The sequence below is a fragment of the Labrus bergylta genome, chromosome 5 (assembly GCF_963930695.1).
Source record: "Labrus bergylta chromosome 5, fLabBer1.1, whole genome shotgun sequence".
NCBI lineage: Eukaryota > Metazoa > Chordata > Actinopteri > Labriformes > Labridae > Labrus > Labrus bergylta.
This window is the reverse complement of record NC_089199.1, coordinates 24,395,665-24,413,587: the sequence shown is the minus strand read 5'-3', so window position 1 is coordinate 24,413,587 and position 17,923 is coordinate 24,395,665. Positions and strand designations below refer to the sequence as shown.

Here is a 17,923-nt window from a genome sequence, read left to right as displayed (position 1 = left end):
CCTCCCGAGGCTCCACGGAGAGCCGCTGCTCAGGAAGTTCAGGCTTTAAAAAGGTCTTAAGTGAACCATTAAGACGTGAAGTCACAGCCGTGTTTTATTATTCAGACGAGGGGGGAGTGATAATGGAGGATAATGGGCAGGAAAGGAAAGGAAAGGAAGAGAGCGGAGAAGGAAGAGAGGGAATCTGAGAGTGGGTTTGTTTAAGTGAGAGAGAGAGCAGGAGAGAGAGAGAGAGAGAAAGGGTAGGTTTGTCTCCTTCCCCCTCTCTCTCACGCCCTCTAGTGGTAGAAATAAAAAAAGACACCATCTTCCAAACTCAAAGACATGTTTGCTCTTTCGTCTTCACTTTTTAACAGCAAAAAAAGGAACATGTTTTATCTCATGCAAGTTCTGCTGGAGTGAAATCATCTGCCATGGTCCATTACTTTAAGTCATGACGAAGAATTGCACGGACACCCACTCAAAATAGGGGGTTGGGGAGGGGGGGGGGTCCTTCACATCGGCTCTAAGTTCTCTAAACTTTAAAGTATCAACCCTCCATTTTGTAAAACATCACAGAAACAAAGACAGAGAGACTTTAAATCATGCAGGCAGAATAAACCACAGAAAACAAGACGAGAACAAACTCAAACATGAGAAACACCGCCGCACAAACATGTAGACACCGCGAGCCGAGCACAGTGCGCGCAGGCCGGCAAATATTAGAAAGCTAATTCACAAATATGAATATTAATACAAGCACGGCACAGCTGCAGCAACACGGTGATGCACATCTTTTTCTTTCCTGAGAGTGAATTGATTTCTCTCGTCCTCTTTTAATATTCACCCTGTTTCACCTTTTGTTGTAATTATCTGATGTTTCCCCCAAAACTGACCGTCCCTTCTTCTTCTTGTCCTTTTCTGCACCTCCTCTCTCTCTTTTCCCTTATTTACCCTCTTCCTCTTATTTTTCCCCTCTTTGCCTCCTCCTCTCCTTCCTCCCTAAACTTAAATCCATCTTCCTCTTCTCCACATCTCCCATGTATTCCTTCGCTCCCCCTTCCTCCTCATTATCCCCTCGTCTGTCCTATCTCCACACTTGTCTTTATTTCTCCTTCCTCATCCCTTTCTCTTCGTCTCTCGTCTTTGCCATTTAAACGTGTGATGCAACCAAAAGCAACAGCACCCACTGCTGCTTCAGTCCCACAATGCAACACCACAGTCTCACACTCCTGTGGTGCTGCAGAAAGCTGCTGCTGCTGTGTCGTCCCCACAGAGAGCAGTGCACCGTGACGCCAGCATCGTTTCTGATTTCACTTCTGTGCTGTGTCTCAGATTGGTTTCCTTTTTTATCTTTAAATGTGCAAACAGAGCAGAGGGACTGCAGACATCCTCCGCATGGTCTCATTTTTAAAATGCACGGCCCCAAAAGGTTTTTTCTTTTTCTCTCTCTTGACCTTTTCCCTCCTGCCATTTTCTGTAACTTACACACACGCACGCACACACACACACACACACACACTCAAGTCTCATCCAACATGTTCAACCCTCTCCCTCAGACCGGTACCTCACATCATCCGTCAACACTCAGTAGGGAGGGCCAATAAAATAACATTAACCCGGAACTTCCATCCAGCGGCAACCTCTGGTGTTGCAAAATGAAGCCGATGCAGAAGTGCAAAATCCTGCAGTTTTTCGAGTGTCCACTAGAGGCTGGCTGCAGAAGCACAGGAAGTCACATACACACCCATTCTAAAAAGCCTGTTTTTACAGCAGAGATTAACATGTTTACAGCCTGGTTCAAAGAAACAAATAGGTGTGATTATCTCATGTCTCGATCGACACACACTGTACGGGGGGTTTTGATGACTCATCAGTTTTGATTTGACAAAGGATGAGAGTTATTTACAATAAGGCGTGTAGCTGACCTGATTGACAGTTGGCAGTCGTTAGACTGAGACAGCATTTCCAACAATGGATAAAAATGCCAATTACACCAACACAGGCCCTTAAAGGACCAGGATTGCTCACGCTTGCTGGATATTCTTTAGAAAAGTTTAAACTCTGTTTACTTAAACTTCCATCTCTTCCTCTTTTGTAAACAAAAATTTCTAAACTGAGCGGCTTACAGAAAAATGAAACGTACAAAGTGACAGTTGTTCTTTCTGTGCCCACTTCACATATTACCAGAGTCGGACTGTTTTACTAAAAGCTTTAATAACAGCCAACTTCTTCCCGTTGTGTTCGGCTGAGTGAGTGTGTGCTCTCTCTCTCTCTCTCTCTCTCTCTCTCTCCCTCTCTCTCTCTCCCTCTCTCTCTCTCTCTCTCTCCCTCTCTCTCCCTCTTTTTTTCTCTCCCTCTCTCTCTCTCCCTCTCTCACTCTCTTTCTCTCTCCCTCTCTCACCCTCTCCCTCTCTCTCTCTCTCTCCCTCTCTCTCTCTCCCTCTCTCTCTCTCCCTCTTTTTTTCTCTCCCTCTCTCTCTCTCTCCCTCTCTCACCCTCTCTCTCTCTCAAATCAAACGACTCTCCCGGTGGACACACAGACTGTCACAGCAGACTTCCACATGAGAGGAACCGCTACAGGGCAAATCTCCCTAAATTTGACAGCTCAAATGGTGAGCCATCCAAATACTGTTTCTGCAGTATAAGTTTGATAATTTGTATGGAGGATGAATCCACGCTGGCAACAATATGTGCTATTTATTCCACCTGCTCTCCATTCAGATCAAGTCCTTTATACAGACAGAGACTACGGGAGGGAAGGACAAAGATCTGATTTCCTCTCACACTCCTCCGATTCAGAAATCACCACAATCACTCCTCTCTCTCCTCTCTGCTCCATCCTCACAGCACTATGTGTAAAGTGTAAAAGGTGTTCCCATGAGATGATGAAGTAGTGGATTTAACCAAGTAATGGTTCCATTTTAGAGCGGTCTGTAATTCACATCATTTGGCTCTTAAACGATCAGACTTTATGGAGTCTGAATCCACTTTATAAAAATGATCAATGACGTACTTCTTGATATTATTCTCTTCATTTCTCTGCCTGGAAACCATTATAAGGACCTGCAGCATTGAACACTTGGCATTTGCCAAAAAAAAAGTCAGAATTTATGGTAAAATGGTAAATCGACTTGTATATTTCTTTTCTAGTCTACTCAAAGCTCTTTTACACTTCAGGTCACACCTACACATTCACACACTGATGGTAGAGGCTGCTGAGTAAAGAGTCCATCAGTATTAACTCATCCATTCATACACATTCACACACTGCTGATGAAGCAGAGGGAGCAACTTGGGGTTAAGTGTCTTGCCCAAGGACACGTCGGACATGTGGCTGCAGGAGCTGGGGATCAAACCCGCGACCCTCAGGTTGCGAGACGACCGACTCCACACAACTAAGCCACAGCCGCCCATAACAGAGATCCATTATGCTTGATCCATATTTAAATACACACCTCTGTCCTCACAAAGTCCCATCGCAATTCTAGGGAGGGAAGGCCAACATGGACTGGGAAGTCAGACACGTTCACGTTGCCAGGGCCAGCGTGTACATATACGTTAACTAGGCGATTCCTGTGGAAAGGGTGTCGAAAAAGTGTACCAGCTCTGCATGATGAAAACTGCGAAATAACCAATAAGCGGTTCTTCCTGCACGGTACGGTAAGCTATATGAATTAGCTGTTGACTCCTGCATACAACAGTAATGCTGACAGTTTAAGCACACTTGCATTGCTTGAGAGATTTTGCATTTTGTCGCTGATGCGTTTTTTGTTTTTTTTAGAGGGGCGGCACAATCACTTGTGTCGGTCCTGCACGGTGCATCTTGGCCTTTGCCAGGGTTGCTTCTTGTCACAGATTCTATTTGGGATTTCATGGACAGGATCTCAAGGTGAAGCCGAGAGGAGGAGACTTTCCAAATCTCATCTGTGATTTTTGCAGATGATGTGGTTCTGTTGGCTCATGCTGGGACGTCGAGCAGGCATTGGGGCGGTTTGCAGCCGAGTGTGAAGAGGGTCGGGATGAGGGTCAGCGCCTCCAAGTCCGAGCTCATGCCTGCCGGGAAACAGTGGATTGCTCCTTCCAGGTGGGGAGTGAGTCCTTGCCCCAAGTGAAGAAGTTTAAGTCAAATTTTTCAACCTTTGACTGTTTATAAATCCTGCTGGGAAAATGTGAAATATTTCCTTCTATCGTTGAAGCTTCCTCTATCAGCCGTATGTTCAGTGCACTCACATCGTTGTGTTTCTAAATGACCTTGGGGTTTTTACATCTTGTCCTTTAAAGTACTGAGAGACATTTTCTTTCCCTCCTCACAGAATAAAGACACACACGTCCTTGCCTTGTTTCGCTGCTCGACAACTTTACAGAACTCTTAAATAAATGTTTCCTCCAGCAGCAAACAGTAGAAGTGTAACTTTTTTGAATAAAGAATAGCGATGTATCCAACCCAGAAGAAACAAAATAATGAAATAATTCAGAATGAATGAACTCAGGGAGCGATGCAGCGAGCACAAGTTTCCTTTCCAATGACAGCACAGGCTCTGGCAGAACACATGATGTTCCTCATGCTCCAAATAGCATCAAGGAGAACGATACACGGCGAGGGAGAGACGGCGAGGGAGAGAGAAGGGGGGTAGTTTTCCTCCCTCCCCATCGATGGCAGAAGATTCTTTGACGCCGTTCTCCCTCCGTGTAGATCAACGTTTGAACGGAGAGTAGACGCTCATCCTGCCTGCCTCTGACACCCTGCAGACATGTGGCGGTTTGTAGTGGTGCACGTCGACTTTCTGCACCACATAAATGTGTGTGTGTGTGTGTGTGTGTGTGTCAACATGTACATCTGTAAAGCTGTGCTGAGATCAAAATGAAAGTTGATTTCATGTGCAGTAAGGTTGTCAGATTTTCAGAAGTGGCAGGGCGCACGTTCAGAGGGGGAGGGTCGATCTTCGTTCCAACCCTCACCCGTGGTCATGAGCTTTGAATAGTGACCAGCTGAAATAAGCTTCCTCTGGAGGGTGTCTGAGATAGGGCGAGGAGCGCTGACATCTGGGTGGAGCTCGGAGTAGAGCTGCTACTCCTTCGCATCCAGAGCCAGCTGAGGAGGTTTGGGCATCTGATCACGATGCCTTCTGGTCACCTCCCTTTGGAGGACTTCCAAGCACGCCCAACTGGGAGGAGACCCCGGGGTATACCCAGAGTGTTCTCTGGAGGGATTATATATCCCGTCTGGTCTGGGAACATCTCAGTATCCCCCAGGAGGAGCTGGGAAACGTTTCTGGAGAGAGGAAAGTCTGGATGGACTTACTGCACTGCTACCACGACGACCAAACCTCTGATATATTCATAACGTTCATAATAAACCTTTCAGGACTCTGATGAACTCGACAGTTGACCATAAATGTTTTTTGGGTTTATTTTAAGATTTATTTTTGGGATTTTGGTGCCTTTAATGTAGAGATGGGATAGTGAATAGAGTCGGAAATCAGAGAGAGAGAGAGATAGAGTGGGTAATGGCATGTGGGAAAGGAGCCACAGGCTGGATTTGAACCTGGGCCGCCTGCTTGGAGGTCCATGGCCTCCGTACATGGGGCGCACGCACTAACCACTGTGCCACCAGCTCCCCTTTTGGGTTTATTTGAATCAGAAAAGCAAGCCTGCCTCTAAACCTCTCAGCTTCAGCCAATCAAATCCACAAGCAAATTGAGTAACCATCAGAATACTTCCAGGTCTAATCTGCAGCAGCACTTCCCCTTCCAGTATCGTGTCTGGTTCGACTCCATTAGCTCCGACACAAGAGGTGAAATTCATCGACCTCCCTGGCCAGATGACAGATGAGACGCAAATTGCAGACCTTGCTGATTAATCACAATGGGAAAGGTCAGACTCTATTAAAGGGAAGCAGAAGGAAGATTCTCAATCAGCTGAAACTCTACGCAACAACTAATGTTCTCTGGTGAAATGTGGCTTTCAAAGCATCCAAATGGTGAATTTAAAGCACTTGGATTTAATTATGGGCATCTCAGCATGCTCTGATTTAATGTCTCATGCCTGCAGGAGTCATTGGATCGCAGCACATGGTTTGGTTATCCTGATTCTATCATGAGTGTCTCCAAGCCAATCGACCTCTCGACCCGGACGCTTCACAGCGAAGCAAACGGCCTATTTAGTTGTCAGAGCCCGCTGAGTCTGGCCTGACTCTGAGGCGGATAGCTGCTCTCTTTCTCCCCGCGAGCTGCCAGCAATCAGCAACTCAACCTCCGCAGAGTATCAACCCTCCCCCATGTCAAGTACCCATCCAGACAAGTGGCCGCCCCCTTCAGAGGGCTGAGGGTTCATGGTAAGGGCTTAATCAAAGGAGAAAGGTAACTGGACGACATCCGGCACAGAGCTGCTGCTGTTTATTATAAAACATCATGAAGAGACACTTTCAGAGCAGCTACAGACGAGTGTGGTGAGGAAGAAGTTTCCCAGAATTACGAAGCAGGGATACTTTCTGAAGATTTTAAATGCACTATAATCTTAAATATTTATTGTCTTATTGTAAATTAAGCCTTCCAAGAAATGCACATGCGGAAATTGTAGCAATACTAAGGAGGGAAGGCCAACACACACCAGAAAGTTTTTCCAGTTTGAGGGCCTCAAAATCTCATCTCTGCTGTTTGCAGATGATATTGTTTTGTTTGTTTCCTCTTTTTTCTCTTCTACCCAATGTCTAAATCATCCGGGCCCTAAATCTACAATTCTATGTTTCATTTAGCAAAAAGGTTTTATCAAAAGTGACAAACATCAGAGAGTAAGAACAACACAAGTAAAGAGACAGAGAGGAGGAAACAACACCAGGAAGAGAAAACAAACAGCTTTAAGTCTGATCGGACACACAGGGGCTGACAGAAAGTGACCAGAGGTGCTGACAGGAAGTTACTAGAGGTAAAGCACAACATGGACAGCTGTTCTTTAGAGTTGTCAGCATCAGCATCAAAACCATCCTAAATGTCATCATCTTCATCATAATGAAGGTTGTAGGTGTTCATAAAGAGCTGGGTCTTTATCTTTTTCTTAAAGGTGCAAAGGGACTCTGCAAATGGAGTTTGGTAGTTTGTTCCACCACCGGGGGGCTACAGAGGAGAAGAGTCTAGTTAGCTTCTTAGGACCCTGTTGTGAAGGTTGGATCAGACGCCCTTCATTGGCAGAGCCTAGTGGGCGGGAGGGAGTGTAGACCTAGATGAGAGAGTTTAGGTAAGGAGGAGCCGTTTTTGTGGCTGTTTTGTGTGATTCTGTCCTCATCCTACAGGATCATGAATGACAAATACTTCTCTATTTGCTCCACATTCTGAGTCAAAAGTTACAGGAAGTGAACTCGCACTCTTCTTGTGGGGATAATCCTCAGTTTGCTGAGGGTGGCTGCTGTCAAAAGTTTGTTTGCATGGTTTTAATGTTGATTCATGCAGAGCTTTAAAAACCAATATGAGACAAACTAAAGTTAGCACTGAAGGAATCTCCAGACAAGTCAGGAAGCAACAACAAGCTGTTGTTGGAGATGATTTATTATTATATTATATATATATATATTATATTTATTTTGCTGTACATATGGGTTCTTAAAAGTGTCCCTTCCTACAAGTCACCAAAATGAGGTGCTTTAAAAAAAATGCACAAAGTAGAAGTAAAGTGGAGAGGTAGATGGTATTTCTTGAGATCAATTACACCGAGTGGAGAAGACGGGGGGGATGCAGGAGGCAGTGGGGAGACGGGGATGAGAGGTTCGTCTTGCTTAGATGAGTTTTTCCACCTCTGGCAGAAAAACGGCGAGTTATATGCTGCTCTTCACTGATTTCAGGAGGAAGGAGATAACCGCAAAGTGGAAAAACAGGATAGATTTTTCAAATGGAGTGTGAAACTGCTTATGAGAATATTTGGACTTCTTCACTCAAGTGGATTTCTGAGCATGCATGGGCGTTGTAGGGAGGTCAAAAGTGGGACAGACTACCCAGGGCCCACATTGGAGGAGGGGGCCCTTGATGTGTCTGAAACAGAAATATAGGTTTTGGTTTGCAACAGATGTTAAAATTGTGTAAGAGCCAACTCAAACAATGACAAATTAAACTGTTTTGTTTCTGTAGTGTGGAGAGCAACAATGTTACCCAGACCATCTTAGTTATGTTGCCGAACATTTACTAGCTGGCTGCTGCCTTCTGTTATACCATGCTAGCAGTGCTAACATTAGCAGACTCAGTATTACACTCGACACACGCTTCTAACCATAAAACCAAACAGCCAGTTGACAATCGGAAAGGACCGTCTTGTTTTTTGATATTATTCACCAGAAACAGAAGTCTATTAATGCGATCAGGATCAAGGGCAGCTGTCTTTGTTTTTTACAATATTACCTGCTAATGTTTTCAGAGTGTGTTCCTTCTCAAATATTTGCGAGCCAGCTTGGAGAGTTGCAGGTTTGTAATGTCCCTGTGTGCTGCTGTCTGCATGTAGGTTTGCATCTCATGACTCACAACACCAAAACAAACTTAATTTACTGAGGCCAAGAGTCCATAAAATGGTCAAGCTACACTGAGAGCGCCCTCTGCTGGATCAAATTGCAAAATACTTCACATGGCCTGATGCACTTATTGTTAGTTTATTTTGACATTTTGATTTTATCTTTACACTTCGAATGTGAACCAGGATCGAATCAATGGTCGAAATACGAATAAAAAAATGACAGTCGTACAAGCTTCACCTCCAAGTATTTTTTTCCCCCAAAAGCCTAAAAACAAGATTTCAACCTTGGAACAAAAGGAAGAAAGAAATGAAAAAGAATGAACCACGGGATCTGCTGTTGTCACCGTCTTCACAGAATAAAACCATAAAATATATTCACAGTTCGTACTCGATTACGGCTGGTGGCGCCACTGCCCACAGATCACGGTAGGGATCGTTTGAAAGATGCACAAAAAGTCTCTGCAGGTTTATCAGGTCACAAATCTGACAAAGTAATGGATGTGACGACGTCAGTTACTATGCAGCTGCTTAGTAAACAGCAGGAGCTGCGATTAGAAACAGCACATTATTCAAACAATGACGACTGGTGGCATGATAAATATGTGGTTTAATTAACAAGTATGCACATTAACACAGAGAGGAGATTAATAATCTATGCTTGTGTATAATTACTTTTGTGTTTTTCACTGTAATTTCTTGTTTTACACACAAAGAGCAAAAAGCTCATTTATACAAAAACAGAAAAACAGAAGCATTAGCAGGAGGACAAACTGCACATAGAGCTGCAGGTTAGAAGGTTCTAGAGCTGTAGAAAAAGAGAAGGAGTGAAACATCCTCCCACACACAACTGTAGTATCATCCAGAGAGAGTGAGAGAGAGAGATTGAGGGCAAAGTACACGAGGGAGAGCGAGGGCGACAGAGAGAGCAAAGGGAGAGCGACAGGAGAGGGAGACCAAAGGAGGGAGCTCGGCAGAGGACCGGGGGTGGAGAGATGAGAGAGCAGAAGAAATGGAGGATTTAACATCTAAATTTAACTGCTAAATGTGTCTCATGAGCGCACACAGACACTCACACAGCAGCCATAACGTCTCATATTCAGACTCCAATATCAGGAGGATTCTTCCTCTTTTATAACCACAGAGACGTTATCTCCATATCTACGAGACGTGATGTATCACTCCTGTCGGCTCGGTTTGACTGTAGACACTGTACACTCGGTGTGGGTAGAAATATAAGTAATTCATGACGGAAAAGCAAGAACAGATAGGAAACAGAAATTGGCGATGATCGGATGAAACCCTTAGGTAAAGTTTATTCAAATATGAAGCCCTAAAACGAGGCATTATTTTGAAATTTGTTGGGTTTTGGGTGTGGTTGCAAGATAATTTTTTGTAGGTCTTGATGTGGTTAATATGCAAAACCAATTTCATACATGAACGTGGCTCTGGGGTCCGTCTTTTGAAAATCTGAATGCCATAATCAAGCCATTTTGACTTGGTTTGCACCATTAACTATGTCATGTCTTTAGTTTCTTTATAAATCTGAAAAGACTTTTAAAATTTGAGAGAGCCCAAACCTGCTCTTATAGTGTGTTGTGAGCAACGAGATGACCAACTCAGCACACCACACTAACAGGTTCTCCAATTCTACAATAATACATTACCAGAATCACACTCTTAGGGCTTTCACACTTGCAGAAATCTCCTGAAAAACTCCAGATATTTCCCGGAGGAGCTGCATATGTGAACACAAACAGCCACATTTAAATAGTCTCCTGCTGTGAGGTGCATGTGTAAACAGCCCAGTCAGAAGAATATCCAGAGCAGTCCTCCTGAAATTATTGAGATATTTTCAGGAGTGTATGTGTGAAAATGGTTTTAATGGATGTGTCATATGCAATGAGTTGTACAACACATTATCAGAATCGCTGCTCAGTAAAGTTTGCAACTTCAGGATTGTTTAAAGCGATAAGTCTTTAAAATCCAGTGCTATGGCCATTTCTAACTAACAGAATATATTGCAGCTTGGAGTACACACACAAAGTACCAGCATGCATCACTCCACATTGACAGCTGTCTTATGACGCTGTATAAACTGCCTACTGTCTTCTCACTGTGAAGTTAACATGATGAAACTAGTATCAGTCTGGAAACAGATGTAGCCAATAAGATGAGCAAGTAGCTACGATGAGCTATGTTGATCCCTGAGGCAAAACTGGGTCACTCCTGAAAACAAATATGCCCCTAAAAATACATTAAAATATGCCAAAGACCAAAGCACCCTGAATATAGTTATGCAGGTTTCTTATGAAGGGCTGTTTTTGTAAAAAGAAACAGCACCCGCGGCCTTAATAACAAGAAAATCCTCAAAGCCCCATTTAGATGAAATATAATTATTCTTATTTATACCAGAGCAATGTTTAAATGTCAACTTTAAATCTCAGGAAACAAAATGTTTGATTTTGATGCATCTGTTAGCATCTTTTGATTAATTAGGAAGAAACATCGGAGCATCATCAGCATAACAAGGAATCAAGTTACAATAGACCTATTCTTTCTTTAAGTGTTCAGACCTCCGTTTCATGGCGGTATATTAATGCCCCTGTGACGTGAACTCTTCAATCTGGAAGTCTCTGAGGTGTAATGATGGGGTAAGGTGCCCCCCCCCCCCCCCCCCCCCATCCCCCCCCCCCCCATCTGTGCCGTCTAGGTAGTAGCAGAGGCGTTGAAGAGGCGAGACAGTTCCAGTGGAGCCAGGGGGGGAGTGCAGCCCTGTGTGTGCGTGCATCTTTGACTGTGTGTGTATGTGGAGCTCCCGCTGTGACAAAGACTGGGACACCAATATTAGGCAGTCACAGAATGAATGTCAATGTACAGACGCGTGATGATGGCTGAGCTTAGTAACGGCCATGAGCGTGCACTACACCACCGTTCGCTGCCACTTTAGTCAGCACTCCTGTTTCCACAGCGAGCGCCGCAGTGCATCTCTGGAGCGTGCCAGCATTGCCACTCCGCTCTGCTGGATTTTCAAATATGCTTCAAGCATTTTTCTGCAGCGCTTATGCTCCAAGGGGCTAAACACACCCAATGGGGCACGGAGCACACCGTCTGACGGGTGGCAGAGAGAATAACTCCCATGATTCCCCAATAAACCCAAACATTGACATATTGGTAGGCTATTAAAAAACAGGATTTAAAAAGAGAGAAGATATCGGTAAGCCTTTTGTGATGCAGACTGGAGTTAGTTTCAAACTGGACCCTCCAGTGGTTAAATCCACTCACTCAGTTTTTAATACGAGTGAGTCACACATTCTGTCATTGTGGGATTCGATTAAATTAGATAAAAAATGGAGAAAAAAAACAGGGACACCTTGGGAAACCCTCAGGTGGGTAGTTTCTGTCTCAGTTTGTCATCTGTCACTATCTGTGGAGTGACTTCATGTCTAACATCAAGCTGTCACCCGGATGATTAATTGTCAGTCTGTGTTTTCTCAGGGGAGGAAAACATCCTGCAGCAGTGAGACTTTGTGATTTAACCTGAACCAAAATCCGCCTCAGTCAACGGAGGCTTCTATTTTAAAGTCATGCTAAAGTGGATGCCCTGTGCACTGCAATGTCAGTCTTTACATCTTGCTGCAGGTGATGGCAGGAAACTTTAGCTTCTCAGAAAATAAGTATAGATACACCTCACTCAAGAGGGCTGAAATACTTCTATTTTATTTAGACTAACACACGGACTGTAGATGTAGATTAACCAGGGGCGTGTCAAGAGTGGTGGCCAGGGGTGGCATCGGACCCCCTTGAAATCTGACCAGCCACCCCAGTTGCCACCCCCAGGAATCCTAAATGGTGATTGGCAATCAGAGGTGGGACTTAAAAACCGACTATTCTGGCATTTTGTAAAAGGCTGCGAGCAGTTTTCTCTACATATTAATGTGGCAAATCTTCTTTTTGTTGTCAATAAGTACATTGCACATCTATTTCATCAGATAGACTGTGCATTGGAAAGTAATCAACAGTCTACTTGTAATGGACCAACTGGCCATGTTTGGGAACCAAGATGTTGTCATTTCATTTATTCTTGCCAGTTAGAAAGTGTGCAGGAGTTTGCGACTTTGAAAATACTCCTTTTTGTGTCATTAAAGAATTAAGCTAAGAAGATGTCTTAGTTGCCGTAGTCTTGAGCTATAAGATAAATATGACTGGCCACCCTGCTTAAATTAGTTCCCTAGTTAGGAAACCAGAGTCGAAAAGGTCTGGACACGCCCCTGAAACTAACAAAAATAAGAAGTATTTCAGCCCTCTTGTGTGCAGTTATCTTAAAGTGCTTACTCTCTCTCTCTCTCTCTCTGATAGGCTGAAGGAGTTTATGGAGGTTAAATAAAAAGGTCACTGTCACTTTAATGCATCTTCCTGAACATGCCTGAGGTGTACTGTCGGGTTTGTTTATCCTCCAGCTCCAGTACAGGTAAAGGTTTGACTGTTTGACGCAGCATTTTGCTGCCGGCTGTTGGTTATTCCCCACTCCGACTAACATCTACTTTGCATGATGAGTCGGATGCTGCAGCGTTTAAGCCGGAGTTTCACAGTGCAGCTGATCATTTCAATGTGGTGAGGCCCAATTACAAGATGCAGATTGGAGATGAAAATTAGCCCTCATGGAAATATTGCAGAGGCTCAGCGGCTCTGGGGAATATTCAGGTTTGGAAATGTCACAAAATAAAATACAGACTTCTCCTAAAGTAAAGCTGCTCCGTCGTCCCTTCTGGGCCTCCATACATGTGTGGTGGTGACTGTGGCCCAATTTGAATGTTGTGTTTACAATCTGAAAAGAACAATGATACTGACTCCACCTTTTAATGCCATTAAATATTTTTTTGTGTTATTAATTGGATGCTACTTAAAAAAAGTTGCACAAATCACTAAACTCACATGCTGTCAGTACATAGTTGTATAAGTTTGCAGCTTGTTTACGTCTCTCTGTATTCTGACTCAGACATGAAAACAATGTGCTGAGGTTCAGAAGTGTTTCCCTCCGATTGCACGGGCTGCTTCTTCTTTACCTGTCCTTCCTTCAAGCACGTTGCCTGAGGTAGATTTGGATTATTTGCTGCAGGGCACATCCACAATGCTCATTCACATTTTACATAGAATGATGGAAGGAGGCTTTATTGACATTCGTTTGCAGCACTCATGCCTTGTGTCAAGACATTTATTAGACATATACATTTCCCATAGTTCACACTGGCCAATAGTTTCTGTCTTACCTAACATGCATACATCTGTTGTTTGGAGGCAATGGACAAACTGATTTTCTCTTCTCAGTCGACTCTAGTTTGTGTCTTTCACCATCTCTCGGTTACTGTTGGAGAGGCAAAAACACAAAACCTTTAGGTAACAAGGGCGATGCAAAGTTAAACTGATTTTTTTAAGTCTGTCCAGTGTTTTCATGGAGAACACAGTTCCTAGTACAGCACCTGATGACTCATTTCAAACTGCTATTAAGACTGTATGCTAATACTGTGGCAGTGCTGTATCATAATCAATCCATTGCACCTCATTGTGAATAACTCTTATCCTTCATCAAATCAAGACTGATGAGTCATCAAAACATTCACCCCCCCGTACAGTGTGTGTTGATTGAGACATGAGCTAATCAGACCTATTTGTTTTTTTGAACCAGGCTGTAAACATGTTAATCTCTGCTGTAAAAACAGGCTTTTTAGAATGGGTGTGTATGTGACTTCCCGTGCTTCTGCAGCCAGCCTCTAGTGGACACTCGAGGAACTGCAGGCTTCATTCTTCAACACTGGAGGTTGCCGCTTGGCTAGCACTCCCTCCTGCTCGATCGGGCTCTTGCTCTACCTCATCTTACCCCCTCAGTTTCACCTTGAGAAGATTCCTTTTGAAGTACCACCAAACTTCCTCAAGTTTGACAACATAGCCGATGGTAGAATCACAAAACACACACGAGAAAAAAATTGAAACCAACAAGATGTGAGCAGTGCTTTAAAATCTCACAGGCCAGACTTCTCTTCTATTCAGTTTGAAGTAACATGGAAGAAGGAGCAAAGCTTTTGTTAGAGACGCGACGCCATTGAGACGTGCCTGTTGAATCAACATTTCTGGATTCATGGCAGGCATACTAAACATGCATGCTGGGATATGTGCTGCATAAAAGCATCCAGTGAATGGCACATGTCGTGTTAAGAAGGACAAGGACGTCATCTGTAGTGGTAGAGCAGAGGATGGGGGGGGGGTATATTGGGGATATTTAAATGCTTGTGTTGCCTCTTGTTTTCAAAGTGACCTCCTGCCCCGCCTGCGGTCTACTGTTTGATTCTCTGATGGATGTTTGAAGTCTGGCTGCTGCATTTTCTGCTGAGTGATTACAAAGATTGTTTGATGAAAGGATATGAGGGAGAGAGAGAGAGAGAGAGGGACTACCTCTCTATCAGACATGTATTATTACAACAGTTCTTCTATATGTCGTCCACCCAGCTCTCTCGCTCTCCTTCTCGTTTGTGTACGATCAAAGCGAGTTAAAAAAATAAACCTCACAAAAAATCAACACACACTTTCCAAAGTCTTTGAAGAACATGAGGTACCTAACAAACCGGGGCGTCCGCAGTAGCCAGCTCAGAGCTAATTAGATGGGAGCAACAACTTATTAAGTCAGCAATGCAGCAAACACTGAGAACACACAACAAGACCTCGTCGCAGGGGGACTGAGAGGCAAACATTTGGGTTGCTGCCAGAGAAATGAAATGGACATCTCAGCAGCAACACTTTCCTTCACTCCAATATGAACTGCATATTCATGTTTTCTAGGTGGGATTGTCACAATAAAAGCATCATCGATACCTCGATACCTGTTCCAATTCCACTGCAACAAAAATAAAACTCCTAGGTACTCAATACTGGGAAATGTCTTCCTTGTAATTACCAGAAATTGCAGCCAAACTCCTGCACACTGCCTTAAGCTTGGCTCAGACTTCAGGATAATTTGAACGATTTGAGGTCCCATTCCTCCTTCTCCCGACAATCGCAGAAGGTTTCTTTGAACCGATTATCTTTCCAGATTTTAGACTTACAGTTATGGCGCCGGTGTTAGGACCCCTGTTCGAAGAATCTGGCGACCATGGGCGGTTCTAGGCAGGGGCCAACAGGAGCCCCTGTAACACTGAGCTTGGCCCCCCCCTGTGGCCACCCCTCCGAAAGAAAGAGCCCCCCTCAAAACACATACATAGTATTTGACTCAACAAATAGATTCACAATTGAGTATTAAATTCTGTGACTGAAACAAATATGAATTAGTTATTTAATGTTTTTTTATTTAATGATGTGCGCTATTATTTGGCATAATATTTTATAGTTTTTTTAAGCGATCATCTTTGTCTATTTTTGACCTGGGTTTAATGTTCCCCTCTGACAAAACAACTGGCCTCCGTTTGGCCCCCTCAGTAAAAGTGGTCTAGAACCGCCACTGCTGGCAACTAAACGAGTCTGACCACCACATTTGATATTGCCGAGGGGCAAAGTGAAGTTCCAAATGCTATCGAAACCACCAAAGCAGTCACAGAAATCTGCGAAATTAGACTCCACACAGCAAGCTAACAGAGGAGGATGAAGAAGTTCTTTAATGAAGAAGCTAAGACGAAGACGCTAGCATGGCTACCAGCACATACAGTATCTTGTCCGCTATTGAAGCGATGAAGAACGACTTACAAGGACTCGAGTCTCCCGGTTATGAGCCTTTAAGCCCGGTTATATTCAGGATATGTTGTTTACATGCACAAGAGCCCGATTGCTGAATCGACCAGCCAATAATATTGTGTAAGGCAGAAGGAGATAGCTTCGTCAGCTATGTAATAGTGTGACATCATAGCAGCCCAACACAGTGCAGCCCGTTATTAATTAAGTTCAAGAAGAAGAACTGGACACAGTAAACAAAATGGACCCTTTAGGGTCAGATTGGGACGCTTGGCATCCCAACAGAAGGGTACCAAAAAAGTAGGATGGTACAGATCCCTTATTTTGGTAACACTCCCAACTCTGACGGTGGATACTCAATAAATGGGTACAGACCTGAACTGAACCGGGCCGCTTGGTGGAAACTGGAAACTTTAGCAGACCAAGCAGCCCAATAAGAAGAAGAAGCACTTCACAATACAGACTTCCTGCAGAGCATGTGGCCTTACTGTACCTCCATGTGGAATAAACATAAAGAACTGCACACTCACTGAAACACATTCATCTTATTCTGGACACAGTCAACAGTTCTACAAATATCTTCTGTCCAAACACAAACACACTCAATTCTACGATCCTCCTTTAGAAGTGATATATTTGAAACATGATCACACACCCACGTCCACTGGTACGGCATCATGAATAATCTTCAATCACACACACAAACACACAAACACACACGTGGCTGTGCGTCCTCTCACCGCTGATGCAGAGGCTGAAGCGGCAGAGTTCGTCGCACAGCGTGTCCGGGCTCTCCAGCTCTCCCGGACCTCCCCCTCTCCCCCCTCCTCCTTCTCTCCTCTTCTTCCTGGGCGACATCCTCTTCACCATCTTCATCACTCGCTCCACCTTGTCCATGCCGGATGGTGGATGGATGGCTGACCCGAGCCGCACGAGACAGATGATTTCACAGATCCTCCTCTGATCTCCTCGACTTTCTCTCTCTTCTTCTTCTTCTTCACTCTTTCCTGTCTCCCACTTCCTCTTCTTCTTCTTTCCCAAACTCTGCCTTTTGTGTCTTTTTGCTAATCTTGACAACTTTTGCAGTCTACCTCACTCGTTTTCTCGCCTCCCTCTCTTCCCTCGTGGTTCCAGGAGAGTGCCTCTCTCTCTCTCTCTCTCTCTCTCTCTCTCGCGCTTTCCCAAAATCCCTCCCCCTGTCCACACCCCCTCCTCTCTTCCTTCTCTCCTTCGCTCTGCTCCTTCTTCTTTACCTCCCTTCTACAATGCAGCACTTAATTACTCCAGTCCAGCCCCACAAACACCTTCATGTTATTCTGCTCCTTCTCGTCTCTTTTCCTTTCCCTCCTGCCTCTTTAGCGCTCCAAAAATCTGATGAACGAAGCAGCGAGAGATGTGAGACACTGAGGGGGAAAGGGAGAGGCAGCAAATTTACTTCCCCCCCTTCTCTCTCTCTCTCTCTCTCTGTTGCTCTGTCTGTATTTCAGCACACCCCCGACTCCTCACCATCCACATCAAACCTCCAAAACTCAAACTCGTCGGCACTTCAAGAGAAGGGGGTGGAAAATATAAAGACATGTTTCTTTATTTTTTTAGGAGACGCAGCATGGGGCTAGTTTTCTTTCTTTTTGCAAATGCTTGCTTCATTATCCCTCTCTCTTTCTCTCTCTCTCTCTCTCTCTCGACTACACACAGTTTCCTTCTGTCAGCTGGGACACACACACACATGCTCACT

General features: G+C 44.3%; 1 protein-coding gene across 3 annotated transcripts in view; it reads right to left on the bottom strand.

The window, feature by feature from the left end:
• The window catches only part of grip2b (glutamate receptor interacting protein 2b), a 158,341-nt gene extending 140,982 nt beyond the window's left edge, over window positions 1–17,359 (bottom strand). For 2 of the 3 annotated variants that reach the window (XM_065955250.1, XM_065955251.1), the window contains exon 1: window positions 16,929–17,359. In XM_065955250.1, coding sequence (XP_065811322.1) covers window positions 16,929–17,085 — 157 coding nt within the window. In that variant the 5' untranslated portion in view covers window positions 17,086–17,359. The remainder of the gene's footprint in view (window positions 1–16,928) is intronic. The other variant, XM_065955252.1, reaches the window with a different exon arrangement.
• Window positions 17,360–17,923: the final 564 nt, after the last annotated feature.